The sequence below is a fragment of the Eurypyga helias genome, unplaced genomic scaffold, assembly GCF_000690775.1.
Source record: "Eurypyga helias isolate BGI_N326 unplaced genomic scaffold, ASM69077v1 scaffold22396, whole genome shotgun sequence".
Classification (NCBI taxonomy): domain Eukaryota; kingdom Metazoa; phylum Chordata; class Aves; order Eurypygiformes; family Eurypygidae; genus Eurypyga; species Eurypyga helias.
Genome location: NW_010254944.1, coordinates 33261 through 54291, shown reverse-complemented (window position 1 = coordinate 54291; position 21031 = coordinate 33261). Strand labels below are relative to the sequence as shown.

General features: G+C 42.2%; 1 protein-coding gene across 1 annotated transcript in view; it reads right to left on the bottom strand.

Annotated features, from left to right (window-relative positions):
• Positions 1–203: 203 nt before the first annotated feature.
• VCL (vinculin) overlaps positions 204–21031 on the bottom strand; it is a 35731-nt gene continuing 14903 nt past the window's right edge. The window contains exons 7-20 of the mRNA XM_010153175.1: positions 18565–18655; positions 16600–16747; positions 15174–15327; positions 13998–14173; positions 12678–12868; positions 11267–11466; positions 10646–10774; positions 9498–9647; positions 8794–8902; positions 7345–7647; positions 6642–6766; positions 6316–6501; positions 967–1170; positions 204–350 (exon numbers count right to left, since the gene is read on the bottom strand). Of these exons, the coding sequence (XP_010151477.1) occupies positions 204–350; positions 967–1170; positions 6316–6501; positions 6642–6766; positions 7345–7647; positions 8794–8902; positions 9498–9647; positions 10646–10774; positions 11267–11466; positions 12678–12868; positions 13998–14173; positions 15174–15327; positions 16600–16747; positions 18565–18655 (2313 nt within the window). The remainder of the gene's footprint in view (positions 351–966; positions 1171–6315; positions 6502–6641; positions 6767–7344; positions 7648–8793; positions 8903–9497; positions 9648–10645; positions 10775–11266; positions 11467–12677; positions 12869–13997; positions 14174–15173; positions 15328–16599; positions 16748–18564; positions 18656–21031) is intronic.

Here is a 21031-nt window from a genome sequence, read left to right as displayed (position 1 = left end):
GGAACCCGCGGCTCCTTCCCACGGGAACGCCCACCCGAGCAGCTCCCGGGCGTGGGAAGGGCTGCCGTTCCTGTCACTGTAGCTCTCGGGGCAGGAACCGGGGCGCCGCACTAAAACGCCCGTCACCGAGCAGCTGAGGTAACCTTGCACGCGCTGAGCTCCCACAACACTGCTGCCCCTCGCTCTGTCCTTCCCCATGAACCTCATCGACAGCCCCACGCGACGCCGATTTTTACACCTCTCACCTGTTCCGACTCTTCGTCGCTGATGTTAGTTCTGCCCAGCATGGTAGCCTTGACAGTGGAGAGGATTTTCAGTTGCGTACTGATGGTGGGGATTCGCTCACACACCTGAGGGACGGGATAAAACACACCTCGCGTCGTGAACTGCGCCAACACGTCACCTCCTGCTTTTCCAGGGAAACTGCTGCTGTTTTACTGTTGTGTGAGGAATAAGCACAGAGGGGGCCTTACAGCCTTCGAGCCTTTCTGACAAACAGTGGTAGGATACTTGAATATTATTTTACTTGCTCTGGGAATCTGGGAGATGGAACCAACGTTTTTCCTTTCCTCCAGACATCCCTGAAGTATCTGCTTGGTTAGGAACAGGATGAAATACAGCTGAGACTGAAAAACTAAGGAGCATTGTATTTCTGTTACTATTCTTCGATGCAAACTAAGGAGTAGGTGAAATACACCACAGTGCAGGCCTAGGGCAGATCTGTGTTTGCAGCACAGTGGTTTTCACCACCTCTTTGGACACTAGCATCTTCCACTCACCCCTAAACAAATCCTGATCATATACAGCCATGGGAACTCAAAACAGACACAGAACTTGACAAACCTTCACAAGCCACGGACAGATACACTCAATTTACTGCCACAGCTCCTGTGCTCGCTCACGCTTCAGAGAACGAGAAAAAAAAAAAAAACCCACTACCTGAGGCATTACAAGTTAAGTCATTACCTGCAAGAGGTTTGTTCTGATGCGCTTGTCAGTGCACTGCTTCGCCACCTCTTTGGCTAACCGGGTGACTTCGTCCGACGCCTTGGCAATATCCTTTGCACACTGGATAAGGGCACGCTTGTTTCCACTCCCTCCTCTCACCAGGCGTGACATCTCTGCCATGAGCAGTGCCATTCGTTTAGCGGCAGCGATGATGTCGTTACCCTGGAGAGAACAACGCGAGTGAGCGTTCATGCCAGGACAGAAGCTCCACCAAGTCACGACTGAACGGCTGTCTGCATTTTGGTAGCAACCCTTGCAAGAAGTTAAGGATGGAAGAACCACGTGTGAACACAGAAGAGGTTTCTTCAAGGAACAGGGAAGATCTGTACTAATTATGTGTTTCTGACATGTGTTTTCTTCCTAACACTCAGGAAAAAAGTTTGCTTCAAAACTGGAAAAGAAGTGGCAAAGAAAAGTGTTAGTTTGTCCGTGGAATGCGAGTTACTGCTCTGCTGGCTAGGTTTTAACATCAAGCATGTTAGAAGCAATTGAAATTCCAGAATTTCCCACAAAAGGCTTTTATTTTTTTCTTTTTTAAAAGTGTGCTAAATAGCTTGTTAAACCAAATAGCACGAATTAAAGTTAAATAGTGTAGTTAAAACTGTTGAGCATAAAATTTTCAGTGGGATCTGAAAATGAAGTTGTTAAAGCATCAGCTATGCTGCTGTAATGCTGAAGGATCAGTGGAGGAGAACCTGTAACACAACGTTTGTCACAGGGAATGTGGAAACGAGATGCAGCTTATTTCTTAAGTTATTCCTTGAACGTAAATCTTCCTTTTGATACAATCTCCCCCTTTAAAATAAAGCTTCCAGGAGAGAATAACGTGATAGTTCAACAGACAATTTAGTGATATATCTTGCATTAAAATCCAGATTTCTTGTACATCAAAGTTACAGCGACATAAATACTTCTGAGAAATATTTGAAACGTGAATTAAGTATGATCAAGGCAAAACCATTTCTTATACACTGTTCCAGAGAGAAACCCAGTGCAAGAAGAGGCAGACCTAGAGGGTCAATTGTTAGTCGTCAGTTAGTATTCTTAGAGTCACCTTCGTAGAAAGTGGTTAGACAGAAGTGAACTATTTGGTGCCCTGAAGCATTCCTGTTGTGTGGAGGAAACGTTAGCAGAGTGACTTGAAGTATTAGCACCCTCTTTCCTCGGTATAATTCCACAATTCATGACCGATGAAGTTCCCAGCAAAGAGTACACAGTGAGAACCCAACTTAGCAAATGGATTCCCTATCCCTGTGCACATACTTCCATGACTTCCTACTAGCAAATGCAAGAAGATACCCCAGATGCTTTACAGATACAGGCGAGACACAAAGCCGGACTCCTCGTTACCGTGACCTAACAGCTAAACAGTTTGCTAGTATAACCAGTTAGGATGCAAACGACATAAAGCTTTTCCATGTTTTCACGTAGGAGGATCAAGATATTAGGACCAGTGTCATTTACGAAGCCCTCTAACAAGTTATCCAAGCATCAGAATCTGAAAAGGACAAGAACATTTTTAGAGCCCTTTTTATTAAAATGGTTTAGTAGACCTGTCTACGTAAATACATAGGCACACACAGACATAGGCACACCCCTCCAACCTCTGCTTGTTACGGGACACCAACCTTCCATTTTGCAGCATGCTCTAAAAAGTGACCAGTCTTGCAAACACTTATGCTCAGACAGAAGACGCAGGCTACTTGTGAGCGCCTGAACCCGGCGTTAGGTTTCCACTGGTTCACGTGAACGCAATCCCCGTTCAGCGGCTAACAGCATTCAGGGCAGCTTCTCCAAAGAACAACTCTCTCAAGACCAGCATGTGCAATACAGCCAAGTGCAAGCCAGCAGTCAGTCCTCCCCGACAAACACTGCCAGACAAAGCCATTCCCCTCTGGAAGGTATTTTAATTGATGGCATCAGTGGAGGCAAAGCGCAATAGGCACGTTAAATGACTTCTTGAGCGCTGTATACTCTGCTGTATCTGGAAGTCATTAAGAAACCATTAACCGTGGCTCCCCAGGTCACCCAAATGAGTGGAATAAAAGAACAGGGAGGGAGGGAGGGAAGACAAGCCCTATTGCAGTTTGAAAACTGCCCTAACAAAGAGGAACAGGCAGATGCAAAGAGAGAGGAAGTCTTTGAGTATTAATAAAGTGACCCAAATCAAGCTTCAATCCGCACTGACAAACAGGTCTAGCAAACTTGTGAAGCCACTCTCAGTCCTTAAAAGGAAGTGCAGACACACTTATTCATTCCGAATGGCAGGGCCCAGCAGGGATCAAGAGTGATGCAAATGTGTCAGCGTTCCAAATGGCTGGATGCACACGGATCAGTCCCCGGGGAGACTCGGGAGTACCTTACTAGACCACTTGGTTGCTTCCCGGTGTAGAGACTGAGCAGCAGCCAGAATGGGCTGGTTAACGGGCTGATTGGTTGGCATTAACAGCAGCTCAGGCTCGTAATCATCTTCAATGTCAGAGGGGAGAGTGAATTCAACATCTGCATCATCCTCCTCATCTACATCTACACCAGCCTCAGCCGCTTCATTAATCACAGTCACATCAGGCTTTGCAGGTGGCAGCAAGGGTGGAGAAACAGGGGACAGTTAGTAAAAGAAGCAGAATTTGGTAGAAGAGCATGAATTGAGCTCTTTTGGTGACCAACTCATCCTCTTGGTCTCCCAGGATCTGACAAGGCAGCTCTAGGATCAGGTCAGAGGAAGGAGGGGAAAACACAAGATTAGCAGAGGGAAACAAACATTTCACCTGCAAACCAAAGTTACCCAAAATATTAAGTAGTTATAATTCAAAGATGCAGAAACATTTTCCATCTGAGCACACAGCTTCTACAGACAGAGGCTGACTGGCAGAACATTCTTCTGGCATGACAATGGCGAAATGAATGGATTTTCTCTTTCAATGAAAGCCATTTTGAGGGCATAGAAGCAGGCCCAGCAGCTGATGACTGGTGTTTGTACAGATCGAAAGATGTGTATGGAAGCCCATTCATATGTGTGATAAAATGAGAGAGCAGCAGGATCACAGAAAAGCCACTGACACTGCTTGCTGTGGAGTAAAAAAACCAAACAGGTGGGATGGGAGACACGGTAGAAGTGAGTACTGAAGTACAACAGGTAACATGAAAAAGAAGAAAACAGGTTCTGAAGAAGTGATACTGTATGTTATGATTGCTGTGAATATTACAGTTCTTAAAGAAGACAAATAGAATTAGTAGAGTAAGAGGATTATGAAGCATACAATACTGTTTTGCCACAGTATGTTGTATCCATTACCTTCAAAAAAACCCAAAACAACACATACCCTACTGTGTTTGGGTAGATGACAAGGAAGAGGTGAGTGGTGTAACAATACAGGCATTTATAACAGAGCAGTATTTCAATACAACAACATTCCACAAGTTTACTAAATGTACTCCTTTGACTGAAGTCAAGTGTGAAACGAGTGAAACCACCCTTACCAAAACCTGTGCATTTTCAGCCGTGCTTTGCTTAAGATACGGCCTTTTGTACACAAGCATCTACACCAAAGAAAACACACAGAAGTTTTGGAAGGAAGGGTAACTTCTGTATACTGCCAAAATGACTCATCTTCAAAGACAACGTCTATGTAAGCCTTAGCTAATGAAACGTTTCCAAATATCCCTCATCCTCTGATTTCTCCAAAGGAGAAAAGGCAGGAAAAGCTAAAGCAATAGTCAGTGTCCAGTCTGTGCTCCATGAAAAAAGTGTGAGTACATAAAAGCCCAGAATTCACTCAGTGGAGTTTTTGTAAGGAAAAAAATAAACAAATCAATTTTAAATCTTAAAAGAATTAAGAATGTTAAGAATTTTTTTAAGATTGAGTACTTGGTCACCCCCCCATCGGTGTAACACATGGTAAAATACCCGTAGACTAAGGTAATTGGGCAAAAAAGCCATTGACAGTCTGCTGTGATTTAATACGAGCAAGACCTTACATTTCTGACTTTCCAGGTCAAACCCATATTCCTCAGAAGCACTGTCCATCAATCCCTCTCTCACCCAATAAGTGACTTTCAGACTTTAAGATGTTTTTAAAAACTCTTCACACAAAGCATCCTGTCAGAATAGGTGTGCTGTTATTGCTGAAACAGGACTGCTAAAAGAACTAGAAGGAGAAACGCTCGGCTGGCTTACTGGCTGGCTGGTCCTAAGGATGCAGTTAAAGCAGTGTTTGACAATATGAAGACACTAAGCTTAGAGCTCTTTCATAGCCAGCGAAGAGTTTGAAGGTCTGCTGCTTGGCTTCAATAAATAAATATTCTAACAGTTGACTATTTAATTTAGAAATGTCTGTAGTATATATACTACATACAATTTACTATGCATGTATAATAATAAGCATTTTATTACCTACTGTGTATTCTTAAGTTACCCATTTGGGTTCTCAAACATCCGAACACTTCTGAAGCTGACATGAAGGCTTTTTGCCTCAAAACAATCTTCTGAGATGATTAATACATTCCACTACTATCCCTCTAGTAATATAAATATGTATTTGGTATATCCAGCAGTATGGAGAAAACAGCTTTTCACTGGATGGAAGAGACACTCAAACAGATCTGCAGGACTTGTGTATTTTATCTGAACTTCCAATACAGATGCCTCTTAAGCAGGAAGCACTGAAGTCGATTCTCTAAGCTACTCGGAGTTGGAAACATTTTTATGAGCATTTTTAAGACCAATGAGTTCACACTGCTCTGTCACAGCACTGCAATGGTAAGAAAACAAAGGATTTGGGGCCTGATAGCAAGCGTGACCTGAAAATAAAACAACCAAAAGAGATGAGGCCATCTATATATGGTACTTTTTCCAACCATAAATGCACCAGATGAACTGCAAAGTAACCTGCAGCTCCTTCCAGAATGAAGGCCAACCAGCTCACGATTCCTGCGGCTGGCATCTGCAAGATCCATACGGGTCACTGCGATACAGCAACCAGCCTGTCAGCCTCGGAAGGCACAAGTATTAGAGGCTCTCTAGGCAAGGCCAGCATCAAGGATCACAAAGAGCCCAGCATACAAGGTGTATTTGTGTTCAGAGGTATGTTAATAAAGCAGTCTAGCAATTCTGAGCATTACAACAGTTGACCCTAGTTCACTCTGAACTTGAAAGGGTTTGGAATTCCTCCCACAGCAGTGTTTTTACGGTTTGTTCTATAAAAGACTTCCTGTCATTGAGACAACTGACTTTGGACCAAACACACTGATCCTAAATAAATAAAGATAGATTCGTTTTAGCACAAGACACATCTAACAAGTTCTTACCTTGCTAGACCACTTCCGGGCTTCGTCGTGCAGCTGCCTGGCAGCCATCATCATGGGCTGATTAATCGCTTCTCCTGCTTTCTGCTCTGGGAACTCTTCATCCTTTTCTTCAGGTGGTGGTGGTCTGGGTGGGGGAACCTCACCTTCCGGAAGTGGTGGTTTTGGAGGAGCAAGCTCATCAGTCAGCTAAGAAAAGCAAAGAGCTCGTTCAGTGCAGCGCAACAGTGCGCAGAGCGAGTAAAGGATGGTGCCACAGCAAGACATGATTGCACCAGCCCATTGTCAGTGACAGGTGTGGATCGAATCACAAACTATGCTGCACTTACATGAAGCTGCTCAAGGTCAGGAGGAGGAGGAGGAAAATCTGGTTCCTGAGGCTGGAAGGCTTCTCTGACTTTGGCCACAGCTCCCAGAATTCTATATCCAGAATCCAAGAAACTTTTCTGCAAACCTGAACAAAAAATCCCATCACCAGTTTAATAGCATCCTCTAATATACAGAACTGCAACAGCACCCCAAAAAATTAATTCTATAGCATGCTGTGCTGAGTAAACTTCCTTCTGTGATAAAATAGATGTTTAAAATCTACCAGATTGTTTACAGTGGGTTTACATGTTTAAAATGTTAGTGTCATATGCCACATACACAAAACAAAGCCTAGGCCAAGTAAGTCACTGTCAATAGCCAAAACCAGCTTCTAGAATACAATAAGCTACATAGTATTTCTTATGTAAAAGTAGTACTACTGACAGCTAGTAACAAGTACTTCTAATAGAGATTATGAAATCACATAGTAAACTAGAATGCCAAATCCTTCTCCCTTGAATATGTCAGAGGTCTTAGAATGCATTTTAAAAGAACAGGATTCAGCAGTTAGTGGTGTGACCTTGATTTCACCATTGTGGGATTTAAGCGTACACAAAACTTGCACAAAAGGGGATACAGAGCTGTAGAAGACGAATGAGCACTACTTCACATCACCTTCAGTCAGTAAAGAAGACACCTGCAATCAGATCACTGAATGCTTACCAGGATCAGAAATGTTTCCTGCCACAGCTTTCGCATCCATTACCATTGGCGATATGGTTTTGCTTAGCTCATCAGAGGCTGCTTTAACAGCCTCCCGGAATTTAGGGTCCTCTGAATTTTCAACCTCCCGTTTCGCTACCAGTAGGATGCGGTTCGCCCGTCGAGCGATGCTGGTGGCACCAGCCACCAGCATCTGAGGTTGCATGTTGGCCATGGCAACTTTACACTTATCGAGATCTTTCTTAATGGCCTCTTCTGACGCATCCAGCAGAGATTTAGTATCGATGGCTTCATCCACCAACCCTAGAATGAGAGTTAAGCACAGTAATGTTCTACTTTTATCTGCGGCACGGGATATTTGGTATGCCAGAGACTGTTCACAACCAGAGAAGTGTTTCCAAACGGGGGCATGGGGAGGGCATGGCAATCAGACCAAATGCATTACTGCAGTGTTACTTCTGATGATGTGGTACCTCTATCACAGTAACTGTGGTCAAGCTTGCTCCCACTAATGACATCCCAGGCTCTTATTCATCTACCATGGCACACTGCTTGAGCCAAGAACTGGCTGACCCAGTATATGCACCAGAGATTCCTTCCTCCCACCACACTTCCTGAAACATATTCAGTTCTCTTTGGACCTCTCCCACTCATTCAAAAGGGACTTCCTGAAACATATTCAGTTCTCTATGGACCTCTCCCATTCATTCAAAAGGGAATATCCCTCTGGCTGTGCTTTTACTTAAGGGTGATATATATGACAAGGAAATAAAACCCCACGATTTCATTATGGAGGTAGAGAAGGTGGTAGTTCACAGTCAGGAGATCAGCAAATCAGCGCAAATGCCCTGCTGCTTTTACTTAAGGGTGATATATATTACAAGGAAATAAAACCCCACAATTTCATTATGGAGGTGGAGAAGGTGGTAGTTCAGAGTCAGGAGATCAGCAGATCAGCGCAAATGCCCTGAACTTTGGAAGGACTGAAACATTTAAGTGTCTCAGCAAACTTCAGTAGGTCAGTAGCTTTGTTTTATTCACTGCTTTCATCAAGCTGTTACATCATTTTGAACATGTTTTCTTACCCACACTAAATTAGCTGTGCTCTTTCAACATGCCAACATTATGCAGACAAAACCCTCGGGTTGCTAGAGTGATATACTGCTGGAACAGCAATCACAACACAAAGCAGTGCTATTCTGGTTTTCCCACAGAAGAACTAAAGGTGAATTGGCTCCCCTGCAGCTCAAAATCAACCCACATGAAGCAAGCTGTTTTGTTTATGCTGTACCATATACATATTTCTGGAGCCAGTGAGCACATTCCCACTAATTTATTCTAATCAGTCATTACACCTCTACATGTTTCATCAACCCAAAGAGAATGGGGGAAAATCTACTCCAGCTAGTTGGCCACAAGTATTGTTTTCAACTAAAATTCCAAATTCACCTGTCATTTTCTCTACATTATCAATCCATTGGTTTTTCATGGTCTCAAAATGTTCATAAGCAGCTTGATTTCCAGGATTTCTGAGGAGGATGCGAGCAGCTGACACCACCTGCCAATGGAAAACACGTTTAATTATGCAAGTGTCAGTATATGTCATCATCGCACATTCTTGAAAATGCATTTTTCCAGGACTGAATGTGCAGCGCCTCATTTGGAACACTAGTTCATTAATCTGAGGTTGACATCCAGCTGCCTGAAGATTATAGTGCTTCTGAATTTGTTGACACAAATATTTTTTTCCTGGAACCTCAATTACATGCTAATGTATCTTAACACTTTCTGAAAGCACTAGTACAATACTTATTACACTACCAGAATTTTGGATGGAAGTTTAATTTGGGAAATAATTAAAAAACCCATTGAGGACCATTTTTCCCACTTAGGTACTTTACTAAGTCTCAAAGCAATTTGGTTTCCAGGGTAAGTCACTAACGCTTCTGTCCAAGCTGGAGAGCAAGACATGTCATTTAACCAGTTTTTTCTAATTGATGTCACATGCACAAGTATTTGCCATTCCCCTTCAAAGAGTGCCAGCACCATGTCCCTTGCTTTAACACCTTTCTCTGAGAACAGAGGCAGAAAGAAAATTCCAGAGAAGTCTCCCCCCGGTATTTTAACCGCCCTTCAAGAGTAAGGAAGCAAACCTGCGGGGTAAGTTCCCTTGCTGATTTCACCGTGGCCTGAATGCCCTCCACAGTAGTTTTATTTGCAGTTCCAACCGCGGCTGCTTTTTCCGCCGTCGCTCCCAGCCTAGCAGCATGGTTCTCAAAGTTTGCTGCTCTTTCATCAAACACCTAGTTGTCCAAAGAGAAAAATGATTAAAAAAGCTTAACTCCCCTAATAGAATAGACCCTTTCTTTGAAGTGTCGAATACCAGAGACACCTTCATAACATCCAAACTTCATTCATCTCCCGAGAAGATCCAAGAAGACACAGCAGCTTTGAAGCATTTTTATTTTTCATCTTTACATTACCAGACTTTCTTCTTTATGAACTTAGTTGGGCAACAGAGGACACTACCACACCTTATAGCTTTCCTGTAGCCTGATGGCTCCTGCTGTAACAAATACTGTGTTAAAACTATTTTAGCTCAGAGAAATTAATCTTCAAGCCCATAATCCAAAAGTAACTATGTTTGGAAGATAAATATGGGGTTTTTACCCTAAAACCTGAACTGACACATCAGAAACAACTTCCCTCCTTCCACAGTCCTTAGTTACTCAGGGCACAGAACAACAGAAAGCTATCCTGTCATGAAGCTAAATTCCCCAAGGCCTTGGGAATCATTTTGATCATGTCCAAATCAGCTAGCCAAACAGCACTGCCAGACACAGTTTTAGATACTTCATATGCAGCCAGTAGCTTGGAAGTACAGGAAACGTAATCCAGGAAGATAACAGGTTAGACATGTTGGAAAGTCTTGGCATGAATTTGACTATTTTAACCAGCTTGTGTAACATTGAGATATACATTCCACTAATTAGTGTATCAGTGATTTCTGCACAAGAATTTTTGGCATGCTGAAGACAACAAGGTGCAAACACCACCGGGAGAAATCTCTGCAGTTTATTGAAGTCAGGAACCATACAGTTTCTAGGGATATGCAGCAAAATTCGCACTCTCCAAGAGTCCAGAGAGGTTTGCATGGCAGTCATTATGCTGTCAGAATTAATAACCATGTATCACAAGCTTGAGAAAACAATACCAATTCATTTTTCAAAATACCAATTCAGGCAAAATTAAACACTAACTGAAGCTTCACATGGGTAAAAGACCACCTGGGTATACTTGCCTCCTCTCTGTTGGGAGCATCGGAGGGAGCAGTGGCTGCTACCGCTAACAATTTAATAGGTGTTGTGGTGTCACTAAAAACATCAGAAACCTCTTGAGTCATTGCCTCTTGCATCCGAGCTTTAAGATCCTTAAAAAAAAAGAATAGCATTAGCATATGATACAGAAATATTAAGCTTGTAGGGATTCAAATCCCATAAAATTTCTTCCTGGGAAAAAAAGAGGCAGTCATTAAGATAAAACGATGTCTTAAAATCATGTCAATGAATCACTTTTTACCTAATGTGAAATACAAGCAGCTTACATAGCACTGCCTGAAGCAGCATCAGAAGTTATGAACAGCACGATTTCAGACCATGCCCCTCAAACTTGCCGTTCTAGCATACCATTTTATTTTAAAAGGAGTCTTTGATTTTACTTCCAAATTGTTCATTTGGGATTAATCCTTACGGGATGACGTGAACGCCTTTGCAGAAAGTTTGCTTTACGCATCTCTGCTAAATGAGAGGTGTTTTGATGCGCTTTTGGTTTTACTGCTGCCTCCCACACACAAGCGCTTTATCAGAGGAGTGCCAGTACTTCAGCATACCACGCGTTTCACTGCACAAGAGCAGATTTTTACCTTCAGTGAGTCCTGCAGCTGAGCAGCAACTGCCCTGGCCTGAGGCGATTCTCCCTCCCCTCTCGCTGCGAGGTCAGCTAGCTGAGCCGCCAGTTGGTCTACACGGTCACACTTGGCAAGAAGGTCTTGACGATAAGGTCCCATCATGACGTTGGCCAAACGACGGCCCTCCGCAACCAGACCCCGAATTGCTGCCTGGCCTACAGCGGGAGAGGTCACGCTGCGTTAGCAGTGAAACAAAAAGCTGAAAGCTTTTTGCATTCAGATGCACCACAAAGTAAGGGACAGTTCACAAATCCTGCCTTCTTAGAACACCTCTCTAGGTAGTGGAGAGGATCTTCTGCACTTCATCATTGTAATTGCACTTCAAACCCACAGAGGAATTCAGCTCTCACTGGTTTCCTTTTGCTTATGACAGCAGCTGTGGCCAGGGATGCATCCTTGAACTAGGGCAGTCTGACAGAAGGTAACCCCTACGGCTGTCAGGTGTTGCTGGCGCCAACAGAAAGCACTTGCAAACTCAAGTACTGCAGTTCATCTCCAGGAAGAGGTGGAGAAAAGCTAAGTATAAAATATAAATGAAAAAGCGGAATACCCTCTCCCAGGATTCCAGAAATCATGGATAAGAAGGGTCAGGTGACTAGGATGGGAGTGGGTTTGCAGTTACACTATTTCTTATAAGGCCTGTTTCCACTCATCATTACCAGTCACACTGCTCAGACGTATCTGCACTGCTTAGACTTAACTGCTATGGAAAAACTACTGAATCCAGTTTTCAAGCTCATCCACATACCTGCAATAGCGTGAGAAGCAGCTGAACAAGAAGCTTCAGAAATTGTTTACACTAAACTCTCAGTAGAGCAACTCCTGAACCATAATTACATGCTCGCTGATAGCATGCCTGGATTCTCAGATCACCTTTCTCTTTGATTAATATGCTGGATTCAGCCAGGAAAGAGTTAACTCTACAATTAAGTAGTACTGTCCCCAGATAACCCAGAAACCATACAAGAAGTGAGATTTTTAAGTCAGGTTTATGAATGTTTTTCTCCTCTCTGATGAACTGACTTAGTCAATTTGCTGAAGCAGGTATAAATTCGAATTCTATGATTTTGAGATACTCTATTTGCATGATAATAAGAGCAAGGAGCAGCCTGAAGTTTGTTCTACAGCACACAGTCTCCTGTTCTTTGCCCAATTGTTCTTTCCAGAAGACAAAGAGAATCAAGGGCCAGCTTGATTCAATAGTATGGTAGCCAGGACTTGGCTATCAATCTCCAGCCACAAACTGCAGGTCTCCAGTGAAGATTCCACACGTCCTCGGCATCTCAGGAGCAGCAGTTTCAGTCATAAAAATTCCTGACAAGTTTAGCCGTAGGACTGCCGGGGTGAAGAGCACACAAACACTTACCTACTCCCCGATCCGCAACTGTAGGATTGTCTATCCACCTTTGAGCTTGCTCAATCTTGCCCTCCAAATGGACAGCTGCTTTAACGGGCCTAGTATTTGCTACAGCCCTGTTTGTTTTGGACTGTAAATTCTGAAGCGACGTAGCTATTTGCTTAGCCAACGCACGGGCCTCAGGAGAGTCACCTTTCCCACTGAGGATTAAAAAAAAAAGTACAGTCATATAAAGATCATTTACAGCTAGTCACAAATTCATCTTTCTAAATTAGGTTTAAATTTGACATGAGTTCTCAGAGCAAATAATGCAGATCTGCCATCCATAAATCCCCACTTCACACTTCTCTGCTGTGGCGCCTGGATATTACATAGGTGCGGCATAGCACCGAGCTGGGGGAAGGCACGTCCTGTCAGTGGCAATACCAATGCAGGACTTGGATTTCCCATACTCGTGGCTGTCTCATGAGCAACTGCAACAATGCCCCGCAGATCACAGCAGAAAGGCAAGCAGCAGCAGGGCCAAGGCTACGTTTAGCCTGAGAAGAGGTCGCACCTTAAGATCTGCAGCAGCTGAATCTCAATAAAAACTTGACTCAAGTGTCTAACTAAGGAAGAAAGAAAAATATTTATCTCCATATTACAACTGGCCAGAGATCACAGTTTATACAATAACTGCTTCTCCACTTCCATTCTCTAGCCTCCTCTCTGCAAAACTGACACAGAAATGTCATTTCTGAAAGCCGTATCTTTTATATAGTTTGCAGTTACGGCTTAGAGCACAGACACTGATCGAAGCGGTAGATATTCCACCTTCCCACTTAGTAAACTGCTTAGCAAGATACAGTGGTGACATTTGTCTGCGTAAACAAACAGACACCACGTTATGTCATTCCTTCAAAGTGTTTTGACAGTACAAAGGAGCTCTTTTTTTGATTCAGTTTGCCTGTCAAATATTCCATAAGCAGTAAAAAGAAAACTATTTCTAGGTAATGCAACTCCAGTTACTTTTTTTTTTTTTTTTAGGAAGATACTGCAAGTTGGGCTTTGGGACAGAAATCATTAGGCTTAAGCATTAAAAACAATGCTGTATTTTATAAATTACATTTTTTAAAGGATGTTAGAAAGTTAGCTCCCCTCCCCCCAGGCACTGAGCAATTCTTCACACTGATTTTTTACTAAAAGCAGGATAGAAACTGAGAAGCATAACGTGTCCATTCTGATTTCTTGGAGAAAAACATATTCCCCAATTAATCATCAATATTCTGATTTTGCTCAGCACTTTGAACTGCAAATCATTCAAATAACATAATGGTGATTAATACATACTGTCGCCGCAGATCTGACAGCTTGGCTGTCAAAGCAGAGATTTCCCCCAGGGAACGAAGGATATCATCTCTTTCTTTAGGCTCCTCACACAATTCTGCCACTTTCCTGGCTTCAGCCATAATTCCCCGAATATGTTCTTCTCCTTCAGAGCCCCCATTAGGATCTGCAAGCCAGTTCTTAATAGAAAGAAGTTGTGTGTGAGCAAAGATAAACAGTAATATTATTTCCACAGAGACTTTTAAACAAGAAGAAATACCAACACAGCTTTCAAAATGCTATTTAAAATACTTTTCAAAACCAATTTCTGTTGATTAGATACAATTAAATTGTTCTATTGCCTGGCAGATTTCCTGTTTTGAAAAAGATGTCAAATTAGATGAAACTTTCCAAAGATAGTTTCTCCCTAACATTTGGCAACAGTATTTTCAGAAGTAAAATTTAACCAGTGGCATTAGAGACTCATGATCTGGCCTTCAGAAAAAAATGAAAACAGATGTTCTTGTGCATAGCTGTGCTCTTGACAGCTCTTCCTAAAAAGTCTCATTATCATGTCATTTTGTATATAGAATACTGACGTATAGTTTTACATACATACAGTTGCATACAAATCTAGATAAGATATATATATATAAGGTTCATTAATCAATGACTGTCATCATCACTGGGTAACAGGCTGACCATTGAGGAAGACTTAAGAGTTACAAAAATAAGGGATTGTCTAAAAGAAAAAGGGCTTCATTAACATTGTTTTGGTTTTATCATTAATATGAACTTCTAAACCCTGAACTCCACTCCCCACACCAAGCCCATGGAAAGGGCTCTAGTTTTACCCACAGGTAAATCTGTGTGGTCTGCAATGCCTGCGCTCTTTACTTTAACGAGATCACTGTATGTCCAGATTTAGGGTGTTTCTTCTTTTTAATTGCTAAAAATTTCAATGTTATTTAACTTCTAGCAATGCTAAGCAATTATTAAAAAAAATGTCCTAAGTCGTAACAAGTCACCTTGTAAATTGCTGAATTTAAGATTTTCCTTTGTAAAAGCAAGTATCCCCTATAAGTTCTTCCTAACAATAACTGCGCTGTGCCTGGAAGCAACTACAACTGTTCAGTATAACAGCTCTAACAGTAGTAGTGTCATCACATTCTGCAGTACTTATGACATCATTAGTGGTACCTGAGCAGCATCAATCTTCTTAGCAATTGCCTGCTTAGAGTTTGTCATGGCCTCCAATTTGCGGGCTGCGTTCTCCACTTTTGCAGTGAGCAAATCCAGACCTTGCGACACCTGCTGCGCCTTCTGCATAGCCATGGGCGTAGCACCCTGTCCTCTGCCCCAGACAAAGAGCATCAGAGATATAGCTCAGGAGTGAACAAAACTCTTGTTAATGAAGAGCCAACAAAACTGCTTAAGAGCATTCCCAGCAATTTTTCGGGTGATACAGTACTCACTTTCCACCACCACCCCACCCCCTGGGAAAACAAACATAACTTGAGGGGGAAGACCACAACAAGAAGAGTTTAAGAGCCTATTTTCCCCTTTCCAGACCTGCGCTTTTAGCATGCTCAGAAGAACGAGCATTTTTTAAGCGTCAAAGTGAGGCTGTTTGAGGGTGCGCAGGGCAAGGGCTGGTGTCTCCTCGTTTATAGATCGCTGAACGTCAGTCAGAACCTGCAGGAGCTATATCTCACCGTACCTAAGTGAGGACAGCAAGTCTGCAAGTGAAAACAACTTCTCTTAGTCGCATCAGTTACAATGTAGAGTAAAGGTTACAGGCTAGTGGTAAGACTTCTTAAAAAGCTGAAAAGGATGCTATCAATACAAATTTACAGGACTGTAGAAAACCATTTGCTGCACTACCACTGGTAGTTCAAATGCTTAGGAATTAAAAGTTGGATAGGAAGGTTACTTCAAATACACGCGCCTGAGAATGTTAGATTTGCATAAGCAATCTCATACCCTATTCTGATAGCACCTGACTACTGGAAAGCTTTTTGAGCATGTTACCTTCCTCAAGCCACTGAGTTTGAAGCGACCATACTAAGTGGGTGGATGACAAGCGTGCTACTGAGATGCTAAGGTGGACTGTACAGTCGGGCCAGAGTCTCAAGGTGTGTTTCCTTATACCTGATTTCTCACAGGCTGAGAGAACTCTAACTCTACACAAGACATGCAGATGAAGTTCAGCAGAATTTATCGGTGACTGACAAACAACTCCAGCAACTCCTGCTTGTGGTCTGACATGCTAATGAACACCAAAAACTAGGGTACTCCTATATCTTACAGCCATAGGGGTATATCATCTTTGGAGAGCAGACTTAACAGTAGAATGGAAAATTTCATTTCTGCTGAGTTTGGAAGGAGGTTGTGTTTGGCATAAAACTACCCCCAAATTATCTACTTGAGCAATTCTGCTCATCATGTTATACAATTAAAATTTCACATATTAAAACACATTTTTCTTATAAGAAGAGATTGCAGTAAAAAAAGGCCAAACACAGCTCCTGGCCTGCTGTCCTACAGGTGAGGAAGTGACATGACCAAGTTCAGAAACAACTCTTAATGGTACTGGAAGACTGTCCACAACAAGTGAAAGGCTTACCTAGCTCTGAGGTCAGCCAGTTGGTCAGTCATCTGGCCCAGTGTTTTGCATGTTCCCAGAATCTCTCTGCGTTCTTTGCCAGCACACAGTTCTCCCGCTTTCCCAGCTTCATCAAGGATCTGCCTTATTGCTTGCTCACCAGCATCCCCTAAGACACAGTCAGTTAGCACAACAAACAAGACACTCCTTGACATGGAGGAGCAAACGGCTAGTCTCATCACGGCCCACCACACTAACTGCATTGGGTTCAGTCGTGAAAATACACTTATCAAAGTATGAAATACACACCAAATATCACAATTATAACCGGACAGTACTTCTCAAACAATATAGCATAGCCTACAGTGCATTGTGTGCCATGTTTTTCAAGGCATCTCGTCATTCTGGCTGGAGCACCTCTCCTATGACGAAAGGCTGCGAGAACTGGGCTTGTTCAGCCTGGAGAAGAGGAGGCTCCGAGGAGACCTCATTGCAGCTTTCCAGTAGCTGAAGGGGCTACAAGGGTGCTGGGAGAGGACTTTTTACAAGAGCCTGTAGTGACAGGACAAGGGGTAATGGGTACAAATTGAAATCAGGGAGGGTTAGATTAGATGTCAGGAAGAAATTCTTCACAGAAAGGGTGGTGAAGCACTGGAACAGGTTGCCCAGAGATGTTGTGGATGCCCCATCCCTGGATGTCTTCAAGGCCAGGCTGGATGAGGCTTTGAGCAACCTGGTCTAGTGCAAGGTGTCCCTGCCCATGGCAGGGGGGGTGGAACTAGATGATCTTTAAGGTCCCTTCCAACCCACACCATTCTATGATTCTATGATTCTGCTAGCATAGTTTAACTTCTACAAATCCTTCATGTCATGGAATCATAGAATGGTTGGGTTAGTTGGGTTATTCATAGAATCTGTAATTCAGGTTAAGGGAAGGAGCAACATGGGAAGATCCATGTTGCCTTAACTTCAGCCACTTGCAAATCTGACTTGATTTTGCCTAAGATGCAAGAACAACATTCCTTTTCCTTGCAACTCACCCTGATCCCATCCTCCAGCATTATGGATAGCGGAGGTGCCAGTGCCCATAAAGTACTGGTCCCTCCATGAAATTATAACAATGATATTGGCTCAGAGACGTCGTACCATAAGGAGCACTCGCATGACAAACATTACAAGGTTAGTTCCAAGTAACACACCCAGCACAATCTGATTAGCAGTTACGTTCTACAGTTAGAACTGAACTTTTAGTAGCTTATTTCATTAACTGTCAGCATCAATGACAGATGGCTTTGAAAATAAGTTCCTCGAATTGATTGTGGCAAGGGGAACGAGGTCAGGAGTAGTGTAAACAGCAGCTCCACAGATGATAACAATTCACTTCCTACTTTTACAACCGTTTTATTTCAGCTTCAATTTCACAGCAATTCTTTCAGATAACATCTTTCAAAGTCCAAATGGAACCAGTCTCTGTCCAGTTTTATTTGCTTTAAAGATGTGTACAAAGGCAATACCTTTATATCAGCAAAGGTGACTAGTTACACTATTGGTGACAGATTTTCATATTAAAATTTTATGTCAAGACAGAATGAACAACACGTAAATATTACTTTTAGGCAAATCTAAGGTTGTAACAAATTTGAAAACACAGAAGGGAATTAATGTATTAGCAACCACTGCAGTTACTGTTCCATGCAGTTTATGGGGTTTTGCTTTTACTAGCAGAATGCAAAGAAAAACCATACATGTTATTATACAGCGTATATCATTCAGACAAGTGAAAAGAAGGAAAGCTTTCCAGGTCATTAGACACAACTTGTTCAATTTCCAGTATCTAAAGAAAGGAATAAATACAGGCTCCTCCTGGATGAGCCACTATATATGGGTTATCAATGCTTAAGGGAAATTTTGTCTTACAAAACAGAGTTATTCAGACCTTTAAAAATCAAAATACTTCATGCTGGTTTTGTTTGTTTTTAATATTACCTGGAGGTGCATTTGGATCTCTCAGCCAACCTTTTGCCTGGTTCATCTTTGAATCTATTAAAGCTAAAGCTCTTTTCATGGCTTCAGTGTCCTTTACAAAAGAGAAACCACCAAAATGATTCTCAAAACAAAAACCAAAGCAGAAATAACCCACACAGCCAAAGCAGACAGAAGTTTATAAAGCACAGTCTGCTTACAGAAACACACCCATATAAGCAGCTCAAACCCCATTTTCAAACTAGCAGGTCATAGTCACTTCTTTCCAATTAAGACAGACTCATTTTGTTCACTCAAAACGCAGAAAATATGCATGCAATTTTAGTGATTTTTCTATTCATTTACTAGTGTTTTAATTTATGAAGTCAGAGCTCTAACAAGCAAACATTTGGAATTAGTTTGACTTTTTTCTTTTTATTAACACATACCAGGGCACATAGAAGAGTTGTAACAATGAGATCAGAGCAAACTTTTAAAAATCAGACATTGGCCAGTAAATGTTACTACTTACTTCTGTGTAAGAGGTTGTACGCTTGCATTTTTCACCTGCTCTGCTGCTGTTAGAAGTCAAACAGCTGCTATTTGCAGAAAAATAGACTGCCAGCTAATTCCTGGAATTCTTAAATGTGGGGTTTAATGTTGTTGAAGACAAAGGCATATTCACATGTGGTGGTTTCAAACTCAGAACTTCTCTGCCAGAAGCATCAGAGATGCTGATTCTTTCACTATTATGCTGCTATTATCCAGTACCTCTGACTAGCGGAGATAAACCACCCGGTTCTTATTTCTCTGCATGCTCTGTTAATTGTTCATGTGCCCTCTCTCCACTAGAGGCCAGAAGTTTTCTATCCTACACAAATGGAAAGACAGTGAAAAGAGTAACAAGTACCTTAAGTAGAAAGTTGGGGAAAAGCCAAAACAGCTTTTTAGCATACGTGTCATGGAAGTAATCTGAAACGCATCTAACGTCGTATTCATATACAGATGGAGAAGCCTGGCTCTCACACTATGAACTGGACTGTCCATGTCCAATTCTTACAAAGAGGAGCCTACTCACATCAACAGTCAGTATGTGGTCCAATATCCTGACAGCACTAAAGAACTGCCACATTTTCGTGGAGTTCTTCATTCTGTGTGCTGATGCTCCAAGATATGTCACATTTTGGCATTTAAGCCAGTTTTCTTCAGGCATGTTGCTCTGCCAGCTGTTACAAGGTGCTATAATATAATTCAGCAACCAACTTTCCAAAAGGTGGTGAAAGACACTGCTGGACATTTTTAAGGGCTCTTGAATCACAGCCTGAGAGAAAGCACCAAAAGCAGAATCATTTTAACCTGGAAGGTCAGTTCTCAAATCTAGAAACTGGATCTTAGAGCTTATGTTGGAAACAGCCTCAGAAAGAAAGGACATGCAGGGTGGGAGATGGGCACACTCTAAAAGTCATCTTCTCTATAGCCTGAGAATGGTGCATTTAATATATGACAACAGACAAGTAAATAATCACTTAAGTATTCAAATGTATATAAAAACTTCACTAGTTTTCACCTACTGCAAAGATAGGTGTTAGAGGTTTCTGTTGGTTTACATATGGGCTGAAGCTACTATAGTTTGGCATGAAAGGTTTATTGCAGGGCTGTCTACTGAGAAATAAACTGAAACAAAGAACTTACTGAATTTTTTAAAAGGCAGCAGATGTTGCTTAGCATGTTGATGAGATAATAGGTGTGGCATGCCTGAGAAAAGGAGAGTGTCCCGAAAACTCTTTGCCCCCCTCTTTTTACCAGCACAGGCTTGTGTGTTGTCTCAGCTACCTGCAGAGTTGCAGTTCCAGCAAAACTATACAGAAGCCTCTGAATCTGAAGTCTTCTATCAGAGGACAAAATCAAGGGTATTTTAGCTTTAAACTCACGATTGTGTAATTGCTAGCACTACCCAAGCAATAACAGGATCCATCTATCCTATCATATGAAGGCTATAAAACTGGATTAGTGTAAATCTTGCTGTCCTGTGTGGTTCTGCACTCACGTTTGCAAAATGCTGTCCCCTATCCCTATTTAAAAACATACGGTGAAATCCTGGTGTAGCAGTCAGTGTTCCAGGACAACTGCTCTTAACTTCAACTTCACAGCTCAAACTGCCGTAGCAAAGAATCCCTCTGAAGGGAGTTCAGCCTGATAAGGAGTTTTCGCTGCACTGAAACAAGTAATTTTTAAGTAGGAAATGAGAAGACGCCTTTAACTAGGTTAACTAGTTAGTTAGTGCAACTAACTGCACTTCTGCCACACTTGTGTCTGGTGTGAGATACTTGGCAAGTGACAAAAGCGTAGCCATCCTGCCATGTCTGGACTTCACCACCAGCTCAGGCTATTAAGACGGAGAGACAAAAGTAGAACAGCTTGAGCAAGTTGTTGTTTTGTGGATTTCTGGAGCTGTTTAAGTGCCTTGTTCCTTCCTAAACAGCTAATTATG